This window comes from Cyrtonyx montezumae, unplaced genomic scaffold (genome assembly GCF_038088225.1).
Source record: "Cyrtonyx montezumae isolate F1298 unplaced genomic scaffold, pur_monq_1.0 scaffold_3, whole genome shotgun sequence".
Taxonomy (NCBI): Eukaryota; Metazoa; Chordata; class Aves; order Galliformes; family Odontophoridae; genus Cyrtonyx; species Cyrtonyx montezumae.
In genome coordinates, this window is record NW_027072034.1 from 70,749,274 (window position 1) to 70,767,768 (window position 18,495).

At 39.5% G+C, this 18,495-nt stretch overlaps 1 protein-coding gene across 2 annotated transcripts in view; it reads left to right on the top strand.

Annotated features, from left to right (window-relative positions):
- Nucleotides 1-18,495, top strand: part of CADM2 (cell adhesion molecule 2) — a 603,584-nt gene that overhangs the window by 375,475 nt on the left and 209,614 nt on the right. For both annotated transcript variants that reach the window (XM_065741859.1, XM_065741860.1), the window contains exon 2: nucleotides 1,426-1,452. In XM_065741859.1, coding sequence (XP_065597931.1) covers nucleotides 1,426-1,452 — 27 coding nt within the window. The remainder of the gene's footprint in view (nucleotides 1-1,425; nucleotides 1,453-18,495) is intronic.

Consider the following 18,495-nt stretch of genomic DNA (forward strand, 5'->3'; position numbering starts at 1 on the left):
AGCAGAGTCATTCCATGGAGTAATGTTGATTTCATACATCATAGGTCTGCTGTATCAGTTTTGTTTTCCTGGCCAGGATAGCAGTGACAATGTAGAATAGTACTTTTGGAAGTAGAGGTGTGGAGTCTGTGGAGGTGAACAAAAATCTAGAGAATTGACATTCATAAAATTAGAAATCTATTTATTTTTATTTTTTTCTTAAGATGTCTACATATGTGCAACTTGGGCATCAGTGCCATACTCTCCTTGATTGCCTTAGCAAGCACCAATTGTTGAGACACCACACTAATGTAAAAAGGAAAAAGAAGGAGTAAAAAAAGACTGAAAACCTAAAGGTGTGAATGAGATAAGCAAAGTGTACAGAGAGATGATTTAGTCTTTCTCCTTTGCATTCTGATCACAAGTATAGCTACTTTCGAACTGTAGCATAGTTGTATTTTCCAAGAAAGAATTATAAAGAGGATTTTGAGAAGAGGAAGGTACCTGTTTCGTGAATGCATTTTCACAATGCATGTGAGAGTTTAAAGACTTCTGGATAGTATCTTTTATGTAATTTACAGCTAACAGAGTGATTATATTTTCACTTTGGTTGCTGATTAACGTTGTGTAACATTAGCCGTGAGCCTCAGAAAAGAGAAAATAATTATTCTGTTGGTTTTGGAGGCAGGGAAGATGGAAAGTCAACACTTTAAGTTCCTGTCTTCGTTATTATGACCATTTTGTGCCTTTGCAAATAATAGTAGTATGAAGCAGTGTTGCTTGGAGGGATATAAGAAAGGCTGTTTTGCCTTACTCTTTTTCTGTGATTAGGAATGTTGATCACTGCTAAGGTATTGTCTGCTCCACTTGCTTTGCGTATTCATTACCATGAGTGGATGCACGCTCAGGGTGCAAGAACAGTCTGAAGATACATGCTTCAATGAAGAAAACCCAATGATCATATAACATAGACTATGAATAATCCAAGTTGCTGCAGTTTAACTGATGTTTGCTTTAAATAGCTTTACAAGAGATTTACATTTCAAGAAGCCAGAACAAAAGGATGACATATGATTTGTAGATTCTTCAGAATGAGCTTTAAGGAAGGCAAATTGTGCTGTAATTTTAGAATTCAGAAATGTGTGCGTATGCTCTCAACTATTTGTGATTAATGGTACACGATTTTTCAACAGTCATTGCCATGCTTCTTGAGTGCGTCTTGTGATATATTTTCTAAGTGTAGCAGCACAGGTCTTCTGACAGAATTATAGATCTGAACTATCTCGTAGAACTGTACTGTCTCAAATGGGTCAAATAATCCTAGAGACAGTGTTTGTTAGCTTTGAATCAATAGCGATAAAGTTTCTCTGTATTCTTTCTTACTCAAACTTCTATCTAATCTATCTTTGTTCTCTTCTTCTTGTGCAATCTTTTCCTTGCTTCCAGTGGCTGCTACAAAGAACAAAGGTAGAGGTGAGTTCTTGCTTGTGCTCTTCAGTATACAAAGCATGGTTTTGTAGCCCATATATTATATCTTTTTTTTCCTGCTGTTGAAACTGACACAGATGTTTTTAGATCTCATGGTATAATAGGTAAGTGTTGTTTTTTTTGTGCGTGTTTTTTTTCTTTTCTATTTTCTAATTGCCCCTAAGTTCAGACTGTTTTCATTGTTTATCAGTTACCACTGTATTTTGCTGGGTGCTTAAATATAGGGAATTTTTAGGAGAAAAGCAAAACTAAGCTCATTTTAGTTAGGTTTCTAACTTGCATTATAATAAGAAAGGGATGTTAATGACATTTTAGTAGGAATTTGAATATTACATAAAATTGTTCATAAATATGTAAAAGTAATTTATAATTTTTATCTCTAAAAATAGTCGTAAATGTCTGAACAGACAACATAAATGAACATGTGTCTCCTAAGCAGCCCTCATCTTTTCACACTACTATAAAAGGATCATCTCACTATTTCTGATGGTATGCCAATATATAAAATCATACTAAAATTTCTGCAAAGATTTATGACTTCAGGCTAGCAAGGTAATTGTCACAAATCAGTGTGACAATGAAAGATATCTTTCAGAATTAAACATCTAAGGTCAGTTGTGCCAAAACCATTTTCTGAATGTAGTGAATGTAAGTGTATTTTCAGAATGTAATGTATATACATTATATCTGTATATACATATGTACATGCATATGTATGCATCTATGAACATATATTTTCATAGAAAATCCTGAAAAGGCATGTTTATTAAAATCTGCCTGAAGTTTCTGGTAGATAAAGTTGCTTGATAATCAACATATTTTAAAAGAAGCACTTATGCTTTGATCGAAGCAGCTCTGAAGTTAAGAACTCCCACATCTATGCTATTTGTTAATTATATACATAGGTTCCTCTGAAAGTAATGCCTTCTTTCCATGGAAACAACAAGATAGAAAAAGCTCAATAACTATTTGATAGAGCAAATTCTCAGCTATAAGACACTATTTTTTCAGCGCAGACACTACTGTTAGATATGCATTTTTGACAAGAATGAACAAGAGTCTGCATGCCACACTTGTAAAGATCTGCATCAGTGGAGGTGACCCACTATCACCACTGCTGAAATGCTCCACCCACTGCCCCACTGTGCTCCCATCCACTGACTGGTAATAAACATTCAGCAAGTGAATGTCAGTAGATGCCATTTTTCTGCATGGCAGAACTCAATGACACACCTTTGCTTCATATTCACTTCCATGTCAGATGCCATTATGTCAGACTGCCCCTCTTCTGCCATCATTTGCACCATGACATTATATAACAGAATACTGGTGGGAAGTTTCAACCTCTGCTGCCATACCATCAACATCTGCCTCTGACATCATGGATAAATGTAATAAAATAGGAAGGATTACTTTCAGAGCAGCCTTTGTAAATTGTCAGGCTTGAAGATGTAGAGCAATAATAATGAAAGAAAACATATCTGACTGGTAGTGTTTATATATTATAGTGATGAAATCAATAACTAAAATATAGCTCAGGGTTTTTTTATACCCTTGCATGGCTTTCCGTAAGAGCATGGTGTTTTATTTTCTTTGCATGCTTTGGATGTCATGAGCAAGGAGAAAGCATAAAATATAATTCACGTATTTGTGCATGCTATGAAGTTAGCTTTATTCTTTTCCATATTGTCTTATATTCTAATGTGACATTGTTTAACAATGGTCAAGAGCTTAAGACATTCATAATCAATGCTAAAAACAAACTGAAAAACAAAACGTATCCGTGGTAGTAAACTTTCAGTGCAAATAAGCATAATCTTCTAAGTATTCAGCAATTGTTTCATGTACCCATATAGTACCATTGAAACAAAAACTGCCCTGCAGGCACAGGAATTACAAAATGATTCAGAAGTACTCATGGGCCCCACTCATCAGTGAACATTAACACAACCTTATTTTAGAAATGCACTTGCGTATTGAATAAATAGAAGAATCTATATTTAGTAAACTGAGTTTGATGCTGTAATAAGGCAAAATATTATAACCTGTAGCTATGCATGTCTTAGGAGTCTTCTTAAGCAGATGCACTGTGCCTTTAGGAAGTCAGCTTTTCCTTTGGTCCTCAATAACCCTGTGGTGAAGGTTTCCAATATCCACCAAGAAGTCAGTCCTGCATTGTCATATCTTTTAGCTTGAAAACATTGAGGACCCAACTTTTAATTTCCTGTGGTGGAAGACAAAGTATCTGGCCTATTAATGCTTTTCATACTGCTCTGTCTAAGCTAAAAGAGGGATCTGTTCCTACTCCCTTTGAAGTGGAATACTTACTGGTAGGCAATTACCTTACATGGCATTGAAAACAGCAATTCAGAACTGAGGGAATGTTTTCTTGTGGAAAGAGCTTATTTTGGCATATGTCTTCCTGAAGTCTAGAACTTTTATGTCTATGATCCTCTTTATGGATCTTCATCTTTTCTTTCTGAAGTCATTTTCCTTTCTGAAAACCACTTATCCCATAAAAATTTTGTTCGGACTTGGTTAGTACAAAACAAACAGAAACAAAAAACCCATCCTCCTGTTGGCCTTCTATCCTATTTATTTTTTCTCTCTGTAGGATTGTCTATAAACACACCATTACCATTAGAGCCTTTGTTCTAAAACATTTCATTTGGTTCTCTTTTTAAGTATTTTCTTAGTCTTTGTTCAAGGCTGTTTCTGTTAAGGAATGTGAAGCAGATGTTATACTCAAATCATCCTTACTTTGTGCTTCAGGATCGGCTTAGGTTGTAAGGTCATCTGATCCAAGCCAGCATGTATATAAGGGCCACAGAGTCTCAAAGGCCAGAAACTCCACAGTTCCAGATTAGGAAGTTTGGTTTATTTTTTATTTTTTCCCATGGTTTTGGTATTTCTATTTTATGCTTTCTGTGCTCTTGAAGAAACAGCATGAAAAGTTTTTGATGGGCTTCAGAAGGAGGAAATACTTGAATTTGTGCATAGAAGGAAGGTTCCTGATTTGGGTTACCAGTGGACAGGTGTTGCCACAAGGCACTCACATTCATGAATTTCTCGTGTGATATTTTGAAGGTTAGTTCTGAGGAGTTTGAAATAAAAGCAGGCAATTAAGCTTGAAGAGGATTGTGCATGGGCACTGAATTTGATGAAACAGAGAACAAAGATGCCTCCTGAATATCTCAGGCTATGTGACTAAGGTTGATTCATTTTGTAGACTGTTCCTTAGTGCAGCAGACCAGATTTGTTGAACATAACTCTGTAAATGAGCGTTTCTTCTATCAGAGCACTAGTTTGAAGACTTCTTGACCTCTTAAGAAGTGCTGTTGTGACATCTTGGCCATTGGTATTGCTGCCAGTGTCTTTCCAGGCTCTCTGGTCTTATCATAGCTGCTAATGACATGTCAATTTTCAGTCAGCAGGTGAAAGAGAGAGGCCAAGTAACTTCATTCAAATGTAATTAGTTGAGGAGTGGAGTTCTATGCTCCACTTTTTCACTTCTCTGATACACTCAGTGTCATTTGCTATTACAAAGTTATTTCCACAGCTGCCCCACTAACCTCACATAGCTAAATATTTGACGCTTTAACCCTTCACAATTTAGATGGGTACCTATGATAGTTGCTTTGGCATTGAGAATGGCATGAATGTGTGTGGCAATATTATATTAAAAGTGTAGATTTTTGAAGGCAGCTACTGTTGCAGAAGGAGAAGCAAGTCATCCCTCTGTTGTCTGCCTGTTGAAAAGTGCATTCCTTCTTACTTCTAAGAATCATGACCCTCAAATTAGAAATAGTAAATTCCCGAAATAGGTCCCATATCCAAACTGGAGACTGTCTTGCAGAGGGGAAGATGTAACTCCCTTCATATTGCAAGATGTTTACTATCCATTCTGTATCAAACTATGGTGGATTAGAAGCTGTTTCTGTCATTTTCCTCCCATGTTAATTATGTATGAAGTTATAGTTTTCTCAGGCAGAAATTATATTGATACTATAGTCCCACTGTTACAGTGGTATGTACAACTATACTATCTATGCAAGTATATACATATGTATATTCTGGGAGATGTCCTGTTGGTACCTCAAAGTTTTTTCCAACTACATACTACACTTGCAAGCACTTTAAATACCTGTCACTCCATTTCGCTTTCACCAACAGCGTGATATTAACACTACTATTCTTTGTGGCCTGTTGGATATCCAGGAGATTTTTGAGTTGTGTTTTTCACTTGTATTGCATCTGAGTCCTAAAGAAATTGTCCTTATTTTTTAGTTCCATAGGAGAGCACTTATTCACTTTGTTACCTCTACTACAAATGTAGAGGAATGTTGTTTCAGTTTTGCTTTTAAAAGAGGAGACAAATCAGAAACGTAAGATTAAATTTAGCTTTAACTGTGCTACTTAAAGCATACGTCTCAGTTTCTAACATAAATCATCACAGCAGTTGTTTCTCTGTCTAAATGCATCTTATCCAAGAGGCAAAGATCACTCTAGACTTTATTCACTTGATTTATATTGTTTGTTCTCATTAAATCAATGAAATTGGTATCGGCTTTTTTGAAGTTTAAATCAGGAGGGATTGTATGAAGAATGTTGTGCAAATATACTCTGGTATTGCCTAGAAAGTTGTGTAATGACTTATATTATCCTTTATTTGGGAATCAATTTATTTTTCAAGGCTTTACCAGACCTTTTTCAATGGTCATGTTCTACCCAACCATCTCTTTGATTTTCTTCTAGCGTATGATAATATTTATTGCACTGCTCTACATGAATATTTGTTTCTTGGTAAATAATAGATTTTTACTTAAAAACAGGCAAAACAGATAAATTGTATTGAATGTTATTCCCTTCATGGAACGCATACAGTTTAGATCTTTTCTTAAGTACAAATGATTAGTCAGACATATTTCTTAATAGGGGTAAAACTATCCTTTAATTAAGCAAGTAATGTAACATCTGTCTATATTAGAAATAGGATGAAATAAATGTACATAAAGGAGATGAAATCCTGCTGTTTTCTTATTTGCACCATCTTCACAAAATTCTTTTCAGTTACTGACATCAGTCATCAGTAGTTCTGTTGCTGCAGAATTTTTTATTGAGGGATAGATAAATCTGGGTGTCATCTGCATAAAAATGACACATCACAACATTATGGCAAAAAAATGAATATACAAACTAGTGTAAGCATGTGGATGTTGAATGTGTGAAACTAGTGTAAGCATGTGGATGTTGAATGTGTGAATCAAATATGGAGCCTAGGGAAACTCCATAACTCATAGTAGTTTGAAAGAGCATTTATTTATAGTTACAAGCTTCCTCTATTGAGACATGTAGAAATAATCCCCTAGTGGTTTCATTTAAAGGAATTTTAATTTCTAATGTTTTTTTTTAATTTTCTTATGTTACTTTCAATATCTTTATTGAAAGCTTCTTTAGTATTTATAAGTGACTATAATTTTAGAGGGAGAACGAGGAAACTAATGAAGCCTTAATAACTATTCCTTTATTGATCCTTTCATTTTTTCTCCCATGTAGTTAAATTACTGATTCCAGTATATAACTTCTGAGATCCAGTGCTTTTCTTTACTGATTAAGTCATGTCCAATGGTTAAGTCTGTGAGTTTCAAAGGTCTGAATTTCATTTTTAAGTCATACAGTATTCTATACTTTTCTCATGGCACTTAAGGCCACTTTTTTCTCATATTCAGAAGTTCTGAAGGGGAGGGAAGAGGTGATGATGAACATAATTTGAATCTTGTTGGTGAAAAAAGTGCATTGGAAAAAAAAATAATTTGAAAACACCCTTAGTAAGAGAGTGGAAGTGTTTTGTAGGCCTGCACAAAAAAAGTTCATATTTTGCTGTCAGTAGTTATAGAACAGCAAATACCTGAAATGAAGTTAAGGAGGCAGATGGTTTTGTTTCCTTAATGTTACTGCATTTTTCCTGTTCTTGTTCTGTTTTGGTGAAAAGTGTATGTTTTTTTTTCAATTTTATTATTAGGTTCTGAATATATATTTTTTTTATTCACTTCAATGCTTAATTTAATTTTGGATCAAGATAATTGGTTGTTATTTCAGTTTCAATAGTCCAGCAGATATCAAACACAACATTAGAACCTAAAAAATGAAAAATATGTAATTCAGTACATTATTTATGGTATTTATTGAAAGACATTAGGAAGAGAATATAGGTATCTGTGTTCTGAGTTGTTTTTTCTTCTTTGTTTTTAAAGATTCACAAATTATGTTCTGTTGTTTTGGTTGGTTTTTGTTTTTGTTTTTGTTTTTTTTTCTTACCAATTCTGAGTCCTGGAGGAAGAAAGCTGAAATTGTAATGACAATAATAGTTCTTAACAAAGTTGCTGACTGCTCTTTACCCTTTACAATTATATTTGGGAAATACTTGGCCCTACCATCTGTAAGTCCTTGCCAGTATTGAGACAGCTGAGATTTTCACATAATACTGTATGCACATAGTCCAAATGCTCACCATTGTACTTCCAGCCAGAATCCTTCTGTCATTCAGGATCCCTACATACTAAGAAAACAGCCAAAATATGAATCAACTTTTCCTTTCTCAGACTGAGAAATGTTAGCAGCACTGGGAAGAGCAGTTATACAGTCCTGTGTGTCCTCTTTACCACTTTTAAAATATTTTATTTCAGTATTTTTGCAGAATAGATATAAACAAAGCAGCTGTTTTGGTAATGTAACCTGCTCATTAAAATTATGGGTCACCGTGGAATAAAGCAGTTCTGGCAAAACAGAAATAGCAAAGGAAAGTACAAAGTGTCTCTGAAAAGAGATCGGTAAGGGCAAGTTAATGCTGCTGACATGCCCTACTCACTTGAGAGATACCTACCCTAAGCCAACGTCAGTCATTTCTTGGCTAAATAGTTTAATAACCAGTTTGGAAGAGTTTGGAATGGAGTAAGATAGAATCTGTTTCTACTCCTGTGACAGGCATCACAGTTACTGGAGACTGACTGTAGGGAGGATGTTACCTCTTGTGGTGGACTTGTTTGTCATGGACTAAAGCATTTTGTCACCCTTCCCCAGCCTTCAAGTAGTCAATTCTTCTCTCCACAGTGGTTAATACAAATTTCAATGGCTTCTTTTTTTTTCTTTTTATTTGAATGCTCCTGTTTTGTTGTTAAGTATTTGGGACCGAGCAGTGAGAAGATTATTAGGAGAGATTACCATATTTGAATAGAACTCTGCTGAAAATTCATATGCTTTATTTGTTATTTAAATGGATTTACTGTTGTAGATGATATTGAGCATTAAGTCTTTATGGCTGTCTGCAAAGAATTTTCACGGGCAGTGCATTACATTTTGAAATTGCAAGTATCGTGAACATATGAGACACAGACAGTTATTGTTGTATACTGGTCCAATGAAGTCAGTTTTCATATTCCAGCCTCATAAAACACCTGGAAAAATTTATATATGTGGGTTACAGCAAACCTATGAACCTTAATTTTTACTTTGCTATTGACAGTGTAGGGTAAATAACTCCTAATGACGATACTCCACCAGGGAATAGTATAGAAGATGGTATATTTTAAGTAGTTCTATATAAACAGTTATACAGGTAATACAAAAGAGAAGATGGCTCACCTTTAAGATGACAAGGCTCGCAGAGGACTCCACATGGGAGGGATCTCCAAGAAGAGATCCTTCCCTGGTGGTGGTCAGCCCTTAAATGGGGTTTGAGAGAGGAGGAACTAGGCTCCACCCCTTCCACCCACACAGGTATATCACCTTCACCTGTGCCCCCATGGCTGACTTGGTGCTCACCTCAGGTGACCAATCAGTGGTTCAGGCCGTGATTCAGCAGTTCCCATACACTCCACCCCTTCACGACATGAACCACTGATCAAGTAACCATAAGGTGAGTTCCCCTTGATACAGAGACCAATACATCGCAACGCTTACATAATTGCCCGTTGCAACGCATGCTGATGTAATCTGATATGAGTGATGATCGGCGCATCCGTCGAACTCTTCTTTGGGCCAGTGCTCGGTGGTATCTACTGGAAGCATGTAATCATACAGTGCAGGTCCATCTTACGTGTCATCAGTCCCGGTTAGACCATCACCAGATGCTTCACATGGTCTTATAACAACTCTGGAACACTGCAGTATTGTTTTGATTCCTTCTGGTGATTCATAGACTTATGGGGAGTAATACAAGTGTTTTAGAGGTACCAAGAGGGGAAGATCCGCTTTCCAGGGCAAGATACAGGCCGTATTCCTGTCTCGGGTTAACACTTCAGCTTGTACAGGGGCACGCCCTGGTCGCCTGTACCAAACCCTTTGACCCGATGTCTGTGGCTGTACGACTATATCAGGCACCAAAGGGGGTGTCCTGATCTGCCACAGAGACATGATAGGGGTCCCCTTAGCAATGAAGACTGGAGTGTTAACCATTATTTCAGTAGGCCATGTACCTATAACCGGAGGAGCTACCGAACCCCCCACCTCCAATAATCTCCCCCAAGGTGCAAGTAGGCCGCACCATCGTGGTCCTACCTGCACCTTCCAGGGCCATTTTATTCTATTGGTACCTGGTTCTAGGTCCTCAGGGGCAGGGAGCAGAAGGTTGTTCTCATTGCCAATCTGAGGTTTCACTTCATTATCGGTGCCCGTAATTTGGATCCTAAGTGGGGAGGCCCATATTGTTTGTAACATTTTCAAGGCACTGGGTCTGCCATCTCTAGGTCTTTCATTCAGGTCCCGCAGGGTCTCATGGAGTCTCTTTGTCCACCCCTGCAGGGACTGAGAGTCTGTCTTCAGGGCAGCCTTGAGAATACCATTGTAACGTTCGATAAGGCCTGCCCCCGTTGGATTATATGGCAGGTGGAATCGCCACTCAATATTATTTTCTTCTGCCCAGCGTTGTATCACTGCACCCGTGAAATGACTTCCTTGGTCACTCTCGATGACTTGCGGTGTCCCGTAGGCAGCCATCAACCTTGTGAGTGCCTTTATAGTGTATGCCTGGTTGGCTTTTGGTACTGGATAGGCCTGCATTAGCCCACTCGCGGTGTCGACACAGGTTAGGGCATATCTCGCCCCCTCAGACCGAGGGAGAGGCCCAATATAATCAACCTGCCACCTCTGTAGAGGATTGTGTCCTCTAGCAAGATGGGCTGTAGTTTCAGGCAACGACCTCGGTCTTATCTTAGAGCAGGCGTCACAGTCTCGGCATGCTTGAGCGATGTCCGATAGTTGTACGGGCAGTCCCCACGCTTTAGCGGCTGCTCACATGGTCTTCTGCCCAGCATGCCGCAGCTTTTGATGTAGCCAGTAAGCGATATTCTCAGATGGAGAGTTCTCAACCCATCTAACTCGGGCCAGTGTGTCGGCTTCATCATTTCCTGGTGACTGTAGGGGTTGATGACCAGAAACATGGTAGACACACACAGTTCTGTGTTTGACTGTATTCCATATGTCTAACCACATATCTTTGCCCCAGATCGGTCGGGAGTGGATAGTCCAATCCTGGGTGGCCCACTGTGCGATCCAAAGAGTGAGCCCCCGATACACAGCCCAACTATCTGTGCAAATATTCAGGATACCATCACCAGGTTCTTTGGTTATAACCATCCACACCGCCCGCAGCTCCGCCCACTGGCTGCTTTGACCATCCCCCTCTTCGAACCAGATTGTGTCTGTGGCAGGATGGTACGCTACTGCTCTCCACTTACTTGGGTTGCCCTTGCTGGACCCATCCGTGTACCAGGCATCTTCAGGAATAGGATATTTTCCTTCCTGGACGGGACTCTTCTGTGGTGGAGCAACCGAAGTTTGTTTTGGTGCATCACTATGATATGTTACTGGGCCAAGAATCTTCTGAAGCTCTTCTTTCAACGGTGAGGAAGATAGACTACTCCTCTGACTGAGATAGGCAACCCATCGTGCCACCGTCTGCGCCTGGGCCACCCCCGTCTTAGGAAGGTGGGTCAGATCTCTTACCCACCCCTGGATTGGCAATGTAGTCTTGACTATAACTTCGGCCGTTTGGGTTATTGGCTCTACCGCTTGTAATGCAGAATAGGCAGCCAATAACTGTTTTTCAATCATACTATATCTTTCCTCTGCTCCATGCCACACCTGAGACCAAAATCCAATGGGGGTCCGAACAGAACTCTGACGTTGCCACAGGCCCCAGCCAAAGCCATCTTGAGTTACGTGAACATCTAGCTCAGCTGGAAGGGTAGGATCAAATATACCCAGTGCCTGGGCTTGTTTAACCGCCTGTTTCGCCTGTTGAAAAGCATCCTGTTCTGTTCTCCCCCAGTCCCATAATTGGCCCTTTTTGGTAAGTCTATATAAAGGTCTCAGCAGCTGCGCCAAATGAGGTATAAAGGAACGCCAATATCCCAATATACCCAGGAATTCCTGCAGCTGCTTTGGTGTTGTAGGGACTGGAAATGCCTGAACCTTATCTATGACGGCATCAGGTAATACTTTGGTCTTTCCTGACCAGACTACCCCTAGAAATTTTATGGACAGTCCTGGACCTTGCACTTTTTGAGGATTGATAGCCCATCCTCTTTCACTTAGGTAGGCAGTTAATGAATCTGCTGCCTCCCCTACTGCTTCCAGTGAGTCGGATGTTAACAGGAGGTCATCAATATAGTGGTATAGGTTCACACTGTTTGGTTTCCTCCAATCAGCCAGGTCACGTGCCACCAAATTATGACAGTATGTTGGTGAGTGCACGTACCCCTGTGGCAAGACCTGAAAGGTCCACTGCCTGCCTCCCCACGTAAATGCAAATTGATCTTGTGATTCTTTAGCAATAGGTATGCTAAAAAACGCATTCGCTAAATCCAGGACGCAATGGTAGGTTTTAATTTCCCTACTAAGAGTGTCCATTAAGGAGGCAATATTGGGTACGGCCGCATGGATGGGCGGCGTGACCTTATTCAGTTCCCTATAATCCACCGTCATTCTCCATGTTCCATCCGACTTCCGTACTGGCCATATGGGGGAATTATATGGGCTGTGTGCAGGCCTTATAATACCTACTTTCTCTAATTCCTGCACTGTTTTTGATATTTCTTCTTGCCCACCCGGGAGTCTGTACTGTCTTACATTAGTAATCCGGCGTGGTTTTGGCAAACAAATGGGCTCATGTTTCGCACGGCCCCTCAATATTGTCCGTATTGCCCGGATACTAATGTACCTCTGCCGTAGTCTGAACTCTCCCACAGTTGTCTGGAGAGCCAGACCCCATAGAATGTCTATGCCCAAGATATATTCTGGAATTGGGGCAATCGACACCTTATACTCCCGGGGCGGGAGACGCCCAACCCCCAATTTCAACCACGTCTGGGTGACTGGAATAGTCTGTCCCCCAAACCCACCAATCATCACTCTATTACCCTTAAATTTCGTTGGGTCTCCATATATAATCGATGTTTCTGCGCCAGTATCCACTAGAGCCATCACCTTCTGCACATTTGTCCTGGACCAGAATATTGTTAGTTCTACATAGGGCCTCCGGTCACAGCTAGAGGCCCTATGGGGACCAGAATTTTCCGTTAATCCATGAATTTTGCCAGATCTAAATCTTTTGCCACAGGTGGCTCAGGCACTGTAGCCTGTGACACCTGCGGATATTTTTTCCTTCTGTTCGGTATTATAAAGTCAGCCAAATTCCAGGTTGTTGTTGGTGTTTTTTCTATAATTCGTACTCCCAATTTTCTGGGAGCACTCTGAAATTTCTGATCATTTCTAAGCTGTTTCCACAGCTGTAACAAAACATGGTTGGGTTGCCCATCAATTTTGGTAAATGCAACCCCAGCCCGTATGAGATCATTAAACATAGTCCTCCGGGATACCCGTACGGGGCCTGATTGGGGCATCCGTGGAGCAGGCTTTTTAGTTCTAATAGGGAAGGCCTCAGCATCTTCCACTATACGAACATTACGCCTGGTTCTTACGCGCTCCGTCTCCCCTAAGTCTGCTACTAACTGGGCTGCCTGCTGTACGATGGCTTCTGATGCCACCAACGGATTTAATATGGAAACCAACATCCCATATAGGTGGGAGGGGGCCTGCTGTAGTATTAGATCTCTCATGCCCGCTGTAAATTTTTCCGTATCGGGGCTTTCAAAAGTGTCCGCATACAGAGCCTCCCTCATACCCAGTTCTCTGATATAGGTCTGGAGGTCCTCCATAGAGGACCACAAACCAGTATTAAGAGGGATATCGGTTTTGTTGGGCCATGTTAAGCGGCATGCAGCCATCAACCAATCTATAATAGAATGGTTTTCCTCATTATAATGGACAGCTGCATATAATCTTTGTCTTAAGGCCGGGTTTATCGTTATAGATGCTAATTTTGACATTTCTGTTCCATTTACTAAAACACTTTCAGCTCCTGCATCCCATAACCTTAGGAGCCATGATGGTATGCTTTCCCTTGGTTTCTGATGGAACCGTTGTACTAGGTCCATCAACTCATTAGCTGTATACGGACGAGCGGTCACATGGAGGCAGGTTTCTGCAGGGGGCCATTGGTCAGGAGGCACCCCTGCTGGTCTATCCTGTACCTTTTTTGTTTTTTGAGTTATAATAGGCCGAATCTCGAATGGGTCCATCATAGATGGAGTTTCGAGATCTGCCTTAGAGATCTTTTCCCCTGTCATATCAGAGTCTTCTTCCTCTGATTTTGGGGTGTCTTCTACCAATATATTCCGTATTTGTCTTGTGGGGACATTTAGGCCAGGCTTTTTGGTTGTTAATGTACCCAGCTGTTGTTCCAGTTTCTCAATACGGTCTCGTAATAACTGATTTTCAGTCTCTATATTAACATTTGCAACATCTAACTTGAGTATGGCCATTACTAATGGCCAGGCTACTGCAGAGGCAGCTAACCGCCGCTCCTTGGTAACAAGTATGTCTTTATCTAATCCTATGAAGTAGTCAGTCAAATAAGATGGAGAAGGAGCGGCAGTCCCTGGAACCCGCATGGGTCCCCATTTCTCAATAACGGATGCCAATCCATAGTAGGGTGACCCCATGAATCCTGGAATTAGACCAGGGATTGTCTGTTCTAGGGGGGTAACGTTCTCCCCCTTGGCCCATTTAAACATACTCCAAATAAAGGACATTATGGATTTAGTTAGAGCTGCCTGGCTCGCCAAATATAGGGTAAATAACTCCTAATGACGATACTCCACCAGGGAATAGTATAGAAGATGGTATATTTTAAGTAGTTCTATATAAACAGTTATACAGGTAATACAAAAGAGAAGATGGCTCACCTTTAAGATGACAAGGCTCGCAGAGAACTCCACATGGGAGGGATCTCCAAGAAGAGATCCTTCCCTGGTGGTGGTCAGCCCTTAAATGGGGTTTGAGAGAGGAGGAACTAGGCTCCACCCCTTCCACCCACACAGGTATATCACCTTCACCTGTGCCCCCATGGCTGACTTGGTGCTCACCTCAGGTGACCAATCAGTGGTTCAGGCCGTGATTCAGCAGTTCCCATACAGACAGTTACAGATGGTTTCTAAAACACAGACTTTTTGTTCAGGCTTGTCTTTGTTTCAGTATTCTTTAACCAGACAAAGTTGTGAGAGTGCTTTTAACAATTGATTTTGTGTGTGGTTTTTGTTTTTTCCTCAAATGCTCTTCTGAAAGACAATTAGGGTCTTAAACCTCAGAATGAAATCAAATTTTCAGTGAATTTGTTTTACTTTAATGGTCATTGAAACATGGATGTTTAAATGGCTGAGCTTCACTTCTGTTGCTGAGATTTGGTATTGTATATTAATACTAGCTTTGTAAAGTGGCTCAGGAATAGGAACAGAAGAAAGGATGTTAGAATTTCTGTTGTGCACCATCATTATTTTATAGAAAATCTCTCTAAGCTTTTTTTTTTTTTTTTCTTTTTTTTTTTTTTCAGGAAGCATTATACTGTGCATTGCTTTGGCATTCTTTCAAGGGCTGAAAACATCAAAATCTTTCCCATATAGCATGGATATAAAGTGAAAGTAGTGTAAAATTGGAATTTCCATTTTAGGTCCATGATTGTATGAATTCAGGTCTGGAAGGTGAATATTGTAAAAACAGTAAATAAATGAAGAAAAAAAAATCACAACAAACACTTATAATGGCAATAACTGAATAGAAGATTTAGTAATAGGGAAGAAACACTTTAAATGTTGGATCTCTCATCTGTTGTATTGATATGCTGTTCATGGACTCCCTGAAGAGCTAATAACAAATTAGAAATCATCATTCCAACCCTAACAACCTCCTAGGTTTATTATGTGGTTTATAAATTATGATAAAAATCATTACAATCCTGTAACATGGCATAAGTTTTTCAAAAGAAATTGATTGTGAGAATTTAGGTTTACAAAATAAATTTGAAACTATGCAAAGCTTTTAGAAGGCTGAGAAAATTGGAATGAGAACAACAAAAGGGAATATTGCATGATAGCTGCATATCCAGTGGACGTGGCAGCAGCCTTTGCAGGCCTCAATGTGTCTTACAGCTACAAAGAGAAGTAACTGTCAGTTTGGAGAATTCTGTTTTCTGTATCTGCTTTGTTAGATAGTATAAACAAAGATTAGACTGTAAGCTCCTGATGGATGTCAGTGCCTGTGTGTGATATAATATATCCAGTTCATCTCCCAGGCCTTTTTTTTTTGTTTAACTTTTGCTGACAGTGCAGCTGCTTTTCATGAGAGGAGGTGGTTCTTTTCCCCATGTGCTTTTTCTAGTAATTATTTACATATTGGATACATAATGTGTTATGTGTGGTGCTTCAGGATAATTATTTCAAATTTTTATTGTAGTTGGATTTAGAAACGATTTTCCATAATCATCAATTTTTCAAGCTTGTAATTTTTTACTTTTTATATCATATTTAGTAGCTACCATAAATAACAACTGAATAAAAGAACTGAAGTCTTGTTGTTTTCCTCCGCTGGTGCTTTGCTGACCTATCTCCAGCTTCCAGATGTCTAACATCTGCAGTCAGTTTGTATCCTTGCTTAATTTTAATTCAAAATTGTTTTTATTTGTTTTGAAGAATAGTAATTACTGTTATTTATTTGTCTCTTATTTCTGAAATGTAAAGTATGCCAGCTAATGCTTCCCAAATAGCAGCTCAAATGAAGTTAGAATATCAATCTCTGTGTTGATGTCCATTTACATTTTAGGAATCTACAAGTGTATAAAACTAATGAGCTAATAATTCATCATTCTTTTCAGATGATGTTATGTAAAGAATTGAATAGGCTTTTCTACCATGCTTAGACTTCTCTTACAGAATTTAATTTTTGTAACGATTACCATAATGGACCATCCATCCCATTCCAACAGTAAATGTTCCCTGTGAGGCAGACTAATAAAATAAATGCTTCTCCAGAGCAGACATAATAAAATTCCACTGATCTTTGGATTATTCTCTATCCAGAAGCCCAGGAGAAAAAGTGAACATTGTAACACTGCTGAGAGGTTAATAAGTTCTGGCTTCTGGTACACCAGTTTAAGAAGCAAGTTCTGAAGTCAGGGAAATGCACGCTGCTAACATTTCCCTTCCATTTACCTTCAGGCAGCTTCCATTTTTGCTAATGTCAGTATTTGCAAGGTAATGTGCTCCGTAGAGGTATTAACTAGCAGTGTTCCCCAGCTGTAGGTTCTAGGTCCGGACTTATACAATATCTTAATAGACAACCTGGATGAAGGGATAGAGTCCACCCTAAGAAAGTTTGCTGATGATACAAAGTTGAGAGGTCTGGCTGACACGCCTGAAAGTTCTGCTTCCATTAACATGACCTGGACAGACTGGAAAGATAGGTAGGGAGTAATCTTATGAACTTGAACAAGAGCAAGTATAGAGTCTTGCGCCCAGGGAGAAATAACCGCATCCATCAGTACAGTAAGGGGCTGACCTGCTGGAGAGGAGCTCTGTGGAGTGGGACCTAGCAGATAACAGGTTGGACATAAACCATCACTTTGTCCTTGTGGCCAAGAATTGCACTGGTATCCTGGGGTGCATTGAAGAACATGTCCAGCAGGTCAAGAGAGGTGATCTTCCCCCTCTACTCTGCCCTGATGAGACAACATATAGACTACCAGGTCCAGTTCTGACCTCCTCAATTCAAAAATACAGGGATCTCCTAGAAGGAGTCCAGCAAAGGGCCACAAAGATAAAGGGCCTGGAGTATCTCCCATATGAGGAAAGGCTGAGTAACATGGGCCTGTTCATCCTAGGGAAAAGAAGACTGAGAGGGGTTTTGATAAATGTTTATAAATGCCTAAAGAGAGATGGGAGGCAGATGGATGAGGCCAGGCTCTTCTTGATGGTGTGTTCGATAGAGCAAAAAGCAATGGCCTAAAACCTGAATATAGGAATTTCCATAGTAACATGTGGAAGACCTTCTTTACAGTAAATGTGACCGAGCACTGGAACAGGCCAAGAGAGGTTGTGGAGTCTCCTTCTATGGAGATGCTCAAGACCTGGCTGGACACCTACCTGTGTGACTTTCTGTAGGGTACCTGCTTTAGCAAGGGGGTTGGACTCGATGACCTCTTGAGGTCCCTTCCAACCCACATGATAATGTTATTCTGAGGTCCACCTACCCTGCCAGCTAATACAACATGTTTCTCTGGTCCATCATTCTTGCTTTCTATTTTTTTTTCTTCCCCTACCTTATTGTATGATAATCATTGTTTTTTTCCCAATACCATAGAGTGCACATTTGTAATCTTCTGCTGTTGTTACTTCTGCAATATTTAGCTACCATCTTGATTTGTGTCAGTCACTTGTGTTAGTTGACAACTATTTTAATAACTTTACCTCTTTAAAAATAAATTCTAGTGCTTCTGTGAAGAGCAGTATATTATTTCCCATGACAGTTTCTTAAAATCAGGTGTCATATCAGAGATTTCTGCTGTAAATCTGTCAATCTTAAATGAAGCACGTTACGTATTTTCCAAAATACATGAATATATTATTGACTTTTTTGAGA